The sequence below is a fragment of the Psammomys obesus genome, unplaced genomic scaffold (assembly GCF_907164565.1).
Source record: "Psammomys obesus unplaced genomic scaffold, mPsaObe1.curated_primary_1811, whole genome shotgun sequence".
NCBI classification, from domain to species: Eukaryota; Metazoa; Chordata; class Mammalia; order Rodentia; family Muridae; genus Psammomys; species Psammomys obesus.
In genome coordinates, this window is record NW_026594263.1 from 551,970 (window position 1) to 561,916 (window position 9,947).

Consider the following 9,947-nt stretch of genomic DNA (forward strand, 5'->3'; position numbering starts at 1 on the left):
CACACACACACACACACACACACACACACACACACACACACACACACCACAACCCATGCATCCATATAGGTCTGTTGGATCAACTAAAATTTAAATATGAAAAATATTTTTGTTGATAGGTAATAATTTTTCAGAAGATATTTTATCTCTTCTAGGGACTAATTGCTGAAGAGGGAAAACATTCTTTTGCTAAAGAAGATGATCCTGAGAAATTTCGAGAAGCCCTTTTGAAATTTGAAAAATCTTTTGGTTTACCAGAGCAGGAAAAACTAGTAACATATTATTCCTGCAGTTATTGGAAAGGACGGGTTCCTTGTCAGGGTTGGCTCTATCTAAGTACCAACTTTCTGAGCTTCTATTCTTTCTTGCTAGGATCAGAAAGTAAGTGTTTGTTTATTGCTTATCATGGCTTTCAATTTTCCTTCTGTCCTTTCAACTCACTGGCATTAGGTTGTATATACAGTAATGGGATTGATATTAAAAGTAATTAAATTATACACACTTCAAAGAGGTTTCAACCACAGAAAGAATCCTTTTAAGGCTCTTTATGCAACACAGGGAACAATTTTTTAAATGCTAAGCATCTGTTATATAAGTACTGTTACTTTGTTAGAAGCTACCCACTTACTTGAATTTGTAGTTTGTTTTCTTTGTGGTTGTTGTTGTTGTTGATTTTTTTTTTCAAGACAGGGCTTCTCTGTGTAGCCTTGGCTGTCCTGGACTCACTTTGTAGACCAGGCTGGCCTTGAACTTACAGGGATCTGTCTGCCTCTACCTGCCCGAGTGCTAGGATTGCAGGCATGCTCCACTATGCGGGATTTAATGGGTGTTTTAATTCCTGCTTTAAACATACAGCATAAAACTATTAACCATTGTACTTCATCTCATTTTGTAGCCACAAAGAATCAAATTGTACTACTTACAGCATATGTATAGCTTTTAAATCAATGGTTATATGGTTAGAGAATTATATATAAAGAAACAGATCCAGGCACAGTAGCACATGCTTTTAATCCCAACACTCAGGGAGGCAGAGGCAGGAGGATCTCTGTGAGTTTGAAGCTAGCCTGGTCTACAAAGTGAGTCCAGGACAGCCAAGGCTACACAGAGAAACCCTGTCTTAAAAAAAAAGAAAGAAGGGAAGGAAGGAAGAAAGGAAGGAAGGAGGAAGGGAGGGAGAAAGGGAGGGAGGAAGGAAGAAATGGATTTAAAAATATTGAAACCTTTTCAAATTTCTTTAAAATGATATATGTTCCAAGTATTGGATAGATAACTCAGTAGTAGTGCCCATGTCTGGCATGTATCAAGCCTTGGGTTCAATCCCAGAACCATTGAAAACAAAACAAAAAAACCCAAGAACATATATGTTTTTAGAATCACTGACTATTTTATATGTATATGTGTGTGTGTGTATATATATATATATATATATTTGACCATTCTTTGACCTTTAAAGTACTGTAGCATTTTGTCAGTGGTCATGATAAAAAAAAAACTGAATTATGAACATAAATCAATATTGAGAATTTAATTGCAGTTACTTACAACTCTTATTTGCAGTTAAACTCATTATCTCCTGGGATGCAATCTCAAAACTTGAAAAGACTTCAACTGTTATACTAACAGAGAGTATTCATGTATGTTCCCAAGGAGAGAATCACTATTTTTCAATGTTTTTGCACATTAATGAAACATACCTGCTTATGGAACAACTGGCAAACTATGCTATAAAGAGGCTTTTTGATAAGGAAACATTTGATAATGACCCAGTACTTGACGATCCTCTACAAATTACTAAAAGGTATTTAAATATTAATATTTACTTCTATTTTCACTTATCTTTTGGGAGTATGGGGAGTCATGCATGCCAAGGCACGGGTACAGAGGTCAGAGGATAGCTTGCAACTGTCAGTTCTTGTTTTCCAACCATGTGGATTCTGGGAATTAAACTAGGGTCCTGAGGCTTGGAAGCAAGCACCTCTACCCTCCGAGCCATTTCACTGGCCCCAGTATTTATCTTTTAAAGTATTACTTGGCTATAAGAATGGTATAACATTGATTAACATTAAGAGTTAGCTATCCTGTGTTATATGACAGTTTTTCTCTGGGATTGATAATTGATGTATATATTTCTAAGTTTATTTGAATATGTTTCAGAACTCTTGCTCCTCCATGAAATTTACTTCTGAGAGATAACAGAAATTAGGTTTGGAAATTATTTTTTAACTTAAATAATATGTATATAAGAGTATGTTTTAGTTAGGATTTCTGTTGCTGAAATGAAACACCATGGTCATCACTGAAGGAAGTCAGGCAGGAAGTCAAACACGGCAGGAACCTGAAAGCAGGAGGTGATGCAGAAGCCATAGAGGAGTGCTGCTTACTGGCTGGTTCCCTGTGGCTTACTCAGCCTGCTTTCTTATAGTACCCAGGACCATCTGCCCAAATATGGTACCACCTATAATGGGCTGGGCCCTCTCTTGTCAGTCACTAATTAAGAAAAGATTAGTACCTACATCAGAAGTATCTGACCAGGTTGGAATGGGGACATGTATATATAATTCCAGCACTTAGAAGGCTGAGGCAGGAGGATCCTTAATTAGTTCTAGTCCAGCCTGGACTACACAAGGAGACCTTGTCTTCTAGAAGGAAAAAAAAATCAGACTGATCATTGTTTACAATTAAATTCAGTTTGCTGAAACTGAACAGAGCCTTACATTCTGCTCAACACTTAAACAGTTGGCTGAAAGGAACTTGCCAAAAAGAGGAAGAAAGGAAAGGATCCAGAAATAGCTAGTGAAAGCTGCTTTTGGTAAGGAAGATGAGGATATAGACTGGGAAAATTTAAGAGAAACCTAATTCAGAGTCCTGTGGATAGACTAGGATAAGTGATGCTGAGCCCTAATTGGGTAGTCATTTCTCACATGGCTCCTAAATTATTCCTAAAATGCATTAAGATTACTTTGTACATCTGCTTTTCTAGAAATTAGATTAATGAGACAATTTTTTTACACTGTATTACTAAAGTTAGGTCTGTACATGATTTGTAAATGAACTATTTTATTCAGATTTAAGGCTCAGAGATGGTTCAGAAGTTAAGAGCACTAGCTGCCCTTTCAGAGGACTTGGGTTTGATTTCCAGCATCTCTACAGTGGCTAGCAGCCACAAATACTCCTATTCCAAGGAATTTGATTCTTTCTCTGACAACCACAGTAACCAGGTACACACTTGGTGAGCAGTCATACATGCAGGCAAAACATTCATACAATAAAAATAAATAAATATATCAATTTGGAAAATTATTTAATGCTGGAGAGATGACTTGGTGATTGAGAGCATTTACTGCTCTTACAGAAGATCTGTGTTCAGTTCCTAGCATCCATATCAGGTGATTCATAGCCACTTGTAACTCTAGTTCCAAGGGATCTACATGCCCTGACCTCTTCAAATATCTGCACACAAATGGTCCACCTAAACTGACATGAGTATACCCACATTCACATAAATAAAAAGAACTTAAAATTTCACTTCTTATTACATTATTGCTAAGCATTTGCTATTGTAATTTTTCCTTGATTGACCACTTGAAATGTTCTTTTTTATTTTTTTATTATTATTTTATTTTTTATTATTATTATTAGTTACATTTTATTAACTCTGTATCCCAGCTGTATCCTGCTCCCTTATTCCCTCCCAATCCCACCGTCCCTCCCTCATCTCCTCCCTGCCCCTTTCCAAGTCCACGGATTGGGGAGGACCTCTTCCCCTTTCGTCTGGTCCTGAAATGTTCTTTTAAAGCTAATTTTATTTTCCCTTACAGAAACCCACTCCTAGGTGAAGAATTACAAGTACGTAATGACTGCTGAGAAAGAGAATTAGTCTTCCTCAGGGAAGAGCCCATAATACGTTACTAGTAGCAAGTGTCCAACCCTAAAACTGTATGCATAGAAGTAATACTAATCAGACTCAGCAAGTTGTATTTATGTATTTATCCATACATCACTACAAACAAATACATAATAATTAACGAAAAAGAGGTGAATTCGAGAGAGGGTGATGGGGATGGAAAGGGTTGAGGTTGGAGGGAGTGTTGATATAATATTTTAATTAAAAATAAAACTCGGGGCATTGAGAGATGGCTCAATGGTTCAGAGCACTGGCTGTTTTTACAGAAGACCCCGGTTCAATTCCCAGCATCACTTGGTGGCTCACAGCCATCTGTAACATGAGTCACAGTGGTTCCAGTACCCTCTTCTGGCCTCTTTAGTTAATGTGTGCACAGGGTGCACCGACCACATGCGAACAAAACACTCATATACAGAAAAGTAAATAAAATAAAGGAAAAAAATCCAAAATTTTAAAAATTAACAGTAAATTCATTTTTCTTAAAATATGACCTAAGAGATCATGTATCAATGAGTGTATATATTACTGTCTTTATTTAAATGAGGTATAGTAAATTTTATCTTTATATAACTGAGCATATTAAGTGCCACATATGTCTAGACTGCTTTTTCTAGCAAGTTAAGAATAAATTACTAAGAAAGTCTTCAGAGCACATTTTTTTTGTTTATTTTTTTATTAATTACAGTTTGAGATCACATTTTTTAAGTGGAGCATTTTTATTGCTTCTGTTTGCTTTACCAACACGTGCTATATAATGTAAACAATCTGGAAGCACAATTGCAAGCATCTAGTGTATATCCGTTCATATGTTTTATTCCAGAAATTTAAAAAAGCTTGCAAAAAAAAGGGCTTAACACAACATACTTATTTTTCTTTTATAATAATGTCACAGAATTTTTTCTATCCAGAAAAATGGACTGTGATTAATCATCCATTTATATAATAATGGAATATCCCAGCAAATTACAATGTAAGTAGAGTAAAAATTTACAAGGTTTTCTGGATATAAATATATTATTTTGTCAGACACAAAGAAGTACTACATTTTCAAACAGTAGATACAGGAAGGGTGGATTTAGTTTCAATTTTGTTGGCTCTGAGTTAGAACTTGCATAATTTTCTTACTACCCCAGATGGCATTGCTGCTTAGCACAAGGTTTTTAATGCCCCTAGAAAAATCATGCTATTTAGAGCAACAGCTTTGTATTGATATATTTTTCAGTTAACAAGATTCATCTCTGTTTATCAGCTCCTGTCCTATGCCCAGAATGGTGCAAGCACTGTTGTTTTTTCCTGCTCTGATTTTGGATGTTTTTAAACAATCATGTTTGCCTAACTGAATCTTGATACTCTGTTTTATAATATGCTCTTCTTCTTTAAACTTCAATGCCCCAATTTTCATTATTTAATTTTATTTGTATAATTGCTCAATTTTCTAATAACCAAATATGTGAATTACTGCATCCCAAGGTTGTTTTAGCCATAGGAACATATTATTAATTTATCATAAAATCACCCAAACACATCATTTTGAGACCTATATTATCTCTAAATTTTGTGTATCTTAGTCTGTGAATAAAATGAGATTGGGAAAATCAATAAATGAAGTTACTGAGAATTCATGTTATTTTTCCCTTTAAGAATTCATTGAAGAACCTACCACTTCATGTTTAATTTTTATGCTTTATAGTTTATATAGGTTAATCAATATAGGTATGTACATACTTTAGAATTCATCATTTGAGCCCCTCTCTCCTGTCTTTTTCTTTTCTACAGAGGGTTGGAATATCGAGCCCACAGCGAGCAATTCAAAGCTTTTTTTAGGCTACCCAAAGAAGAGACTTTGAAAGAAGTACATGAATGTTTCTTATGGGTACCATTCAGCCACTTCAGTACTCACGGAAAAATGTGCATTTCAGAAAATTACATCTGCTTTGCTAGCCAGGATGGTAATCTATGTAGTGTAATCATCCCATTACGAGAGGTAATATAAATTTGGTACATATAAGTTTTTAATTTATAGAACATCCTGTAATTCTGTGAATTAGTGAAAGGCTCAATACATGTATACTTTTAGCAATTTAATCATTTAGGTACAAAATTACTCTTCAAGATAAAAATACTAGCTTGTGACATATTTTTAAATTCCTTTTGGTAAAGCTTTGCAAAAAGTGAAAGTGGAAAATTTTAAGAAGCAGGTAAAGTTTTAGGGCAGTGGTTCTGAACCTTCCTAATGCTGTGACCCTTTAATACTGTTTCTCATGTTGTGGTGACCCTGAATCATAAAATTATTTTGTCGCTATTTCATAACTAATTTTGCTGCTGTTATGAATTGTCACATAAATATATGATAAACAGTATATCCGATATGCAACCCCTGCGATAGAGTTGTTTGCTCCACTAAAGGGGCTAGGACCCACATATTGAGAACCAATGGTTTAGGGTAACACAAAATAAATTTGATCATTCTGATCCCTAAGATATGGTTACCAAATTTTAGACTATAATATTTGATGTATTTGATCAAAAAGAATGGAATTGGTAACTTTCATCTCAGTCAAAATGTAGTATTCATCACTGAATGTTTTGTTTATATTGATAATTTTAAAGGCCATGTTAATTCAGCTTTTTCCTTGAAAGGTAAAGTAACTTGAATCGAGGAGTTTTGTACAATCATTAAATAATTCCCATTTGCAAATCCCTCTCTTATTAAGTCACACCACAGAGCAAAACTTTCAGCCATAACAGAGTCAGCCAAACACATATCTGAATGTGTCAGCACTAAGAGAAAATGTGATTCACTTAATTATCTTTTTATTCTCCAGGTCTTAGCTGTAGATAAAACTGATGACTCCAACAGATCTGTCATGATTAGCATCAAAGGAAAAACAGCTTTTCGTTTCAATGAGGTTAAAGACTTTGAGCAACTGGTGTCAAAACTCAGGCTCAAATGCCGGGCAGCTTCAACTCAGGACGTTGTTAGTACAGAGGTAATCTCTATAGCAGTCACATAATTTTGAAGAAAGCTTTGTGTTTAGAATAGTCTGTTCTTTCAAAAGGAATCCATAATAATTTTCTTATTCATACCTATATTTCCTGTTATAAGTCTAAATCTAAAAAAATTATATTCTCTATACTATCTCAGAAGTAAAACTCAACGAGTTTAAAGTGCTTAGGAGCTAATTCTTTAAGAAATACTATAATCTGATCTTTCTGCTGTCTTTGCTGTTTTTCAATAAGCATACCTTGTATGTTCATATAACTTGCCTTTTAACTCAATCTGTATTTGAGAAATTAACAAGACCTTAAGTGTTCTCTTTAATTGGGGCTAGAGAGATGGCTCAGTGGTTAAGAGTACTGGCTGCCCTTGATTCATTTCCCAGCACCTATATTGGGTAGTTCACAACCATGGATAACTCCAGTTCCAGGGGATCTGCCACCCTCTTCTGACCTCTGAGGTTATTAAGTGCACATGGTGCACATATATAATGTACGGGAAAAACACCCATATTCATCAGATAAAATGAAAGAAAAATAAAAACATTTCCTCTTATTAGTACAGAGGTAGCAATGTAAATCAGATTACAATTTTTAATACCTAATTGTTCAGCTTTATTAACATAATTTGGTCCCAAACAAAAGAGTGGCATAGGTGTTTACTAACAAAATATTAGGGGAGGGGGACAATGAGATGACTTAGCAGTAAAGGCACTTGCCATACTTGCCATACAAACATGGCAACCTAAATTTGATTCCTAAAACCTAAGTCCACAGTTGTCCTATGATTTCTATACACACATACATGTATACACACACACACGCACAATAATAAATATAATTTTAAATACACAGGATTATTTTGCTCTAAGTTTTAAATTATAAAAATAATAGAGATAATAAATACTCTGAACAAAGAGTTGTTAGGAGCCCAACAGTTATTTTTAATATGTCTCTCAAGAAAATGTAGACAGACTGACTATTTCTAACAGGATCTCAAGGGCAGGCTGTTTGACACCCCCCCCCCCAAGGGAGGAGCAGTCTGTTAGGCCACAGAGGAGGACTTTGCAGCCACCCCTGAAGATACCTGATAAAACAGGGTCAAATGAAAGGGGAGGATGTCCTCCCCTATCAGTGGACTTGGAAAGGGGCAGGGAGGAGACCAGGGAGGGAGTGTGGGGTTGGGGAGGGAAAGAGGGAGCGGGATACAGCGGGACACAGAGTTAACAAAATGTAACTAAAAAGAAAAATAAAATTAAAAAAAAAAAGAAAATGTAGACAGACTGAATTCAAACAAATTTTCAATTCTGAATCCAAGAGCTGTGTGCTTTTACATATTTATAAAATGTACAAAGCGTAACCATTTCTATCTTAATTAAAGATTCAAAGGTAAATAATCAAGATTGGCTTTCGACCACTTTGTGAGGACTGAAAATGATATGATAATTCAATTATAATGCAGCCTTTTCTTCAAAAAACTACAGTATCGTATGTGTGTCCTCTCTGTTCCAGATGCCAAAGCTTTATGTAGGCTATGGAGAATTTGTCTTTCCCAAAGTATGTGTTCCCCTTACTTTGGAAAACTACTTGGTTACTGAGCTACCATGGGCCACATCCGAGCAGAAGTTCTAGGTTATATCCATAGATGGTCCTTGGTTGAGTGTCAGTCTCAGAAAAGACCCTGTGCCCAGATATATTTGGTCCTTGTAGAGCTCCTATCCTTTCCATATCATACTAACTTCCCTTCTTTCATATGATTCCCTGCACTCTGCCGAGGGTTTGGTTATGAGTCTTAGTGTCTGCTTTGAAACACTGCTAGGTAGAGTCTTTCAGATGCCTTTTGTGGTAGACTCCTGTCATAAGTTCAATGCACATCCCATTTGTCTTTCTAAATGAGGATTAATCACCTTCGCCTGTGTCCACTTTCTTGATTATCTTCTTTAGGTGTGTAGATTTCATTATGTTTATCATGTCTTGTAGGTCTATATAAGCGAGTATATACCAAGTTTGTCTTTCTCCTTCTGGGATACTTCACTCAGAATGATCTTTTATCCAGGATATTTCTTAGCTTAATGCTAGAGCACAAATAAAATTTCATCAGTCTTGATAATTACTCTCTTAATACTCCTACATTCCCAATTATATCAAATTTGTCCTGTCTTCTTCATTTCAGATTTAAACTATGCTAGATCTAGTATTCTGAGTATCTTTCCCTTTCCCTTAATATATCTGTCTTTCTAAAGTGGAAGGAACTACAAATTTTTCTTGGGAGTCTCATGTGCCTTTGGTAACTGAGTGTCCTCCATTGTCAAGAAAAGATTTTTATTTCAAAATGTTGACCATTTCTCCAAATCCATCAGAATGCTAAGGATTTCTACTTTTTCTTACTCATTTTAGAGGCTTTAATAGAGATATGTTCAGAATACTTACTAATCAGGATAGCAATTTGCATAGAAATATGTTTTTGAATTTTCATGTTTCATTTTCACTGATTTGTGTGTGTTCATGTGCATTGCGCATGTGCTCATGCATAGGTGCATGTCATAATTTTTATGTGGATGTCCATTCTTTGCTTCCACTATTTGAGTCCTGGTGATTGAACTCAGGTCATCAGCCTTGTAACAGGCACCTTTAACCTGCTGAGCCATCTCATCTACCCATAACTGAAGATTTTCATCTTGGCAATGGTGAAGAATTCTGAACCATTTTAGTATTGTCTATATATATCTAGCTATATCTATGGTACATCATAAAAATTAAGAGAAGAGAAAGTTTTTTTAAAACAAAAGATAGGGACTAAGGACATAGTTCAGTGGTAGACCAGCTGTTACCATGGGTAATATCCAGTATTAAATACCCAACACTTAAAAAAAAAAAAGCCAGTGCATTTGATTTTTAAATAACAGAGGTGGTTGTTTCATTCTTTCATAGCTATAATAAACTTACCTAAACAATGAGAAAAAGTGCATTGGGTAATTTTAACAAACCTGGTGACTTAAAGCAAAGGACACCGTCATCAAAACAAAGCGACTGCCTACAGATT

At 35.3% G+C, this 9,947-nt stretch overlaps 1 protein-coding gene across 1 annotated transcript in view; it reads left to right on the forward strand.

The window, feature by feature from the left end:
• Tbc1d8b (TBC1 domain family member 8B) overlaps positions 1-9,947 on the forward strand; it is a 113,307-nt gene that overhangs the window by 32,164 nt on the left and 71,196 nt on the right. Inside the window, exons 4-7 of the mRNA XM_055618378.1 lie at positions 156-381; positions 1,561-1,801; positions 5,684-5,891; positions 6,733-6,897. Of these exons, the coding sequence (XP_055474353.1) occupies positions 156-381; positions 1,561-1,801; positions 5,684-5,891; positions 6,733-6,897 (840 nt within the window). The remainder of the gene's footprint in view (positions 1-155; positions 382-1,560; positions 1,802-5,683; positions 5,892-6,732; positions 6,898-9,947) is intronic.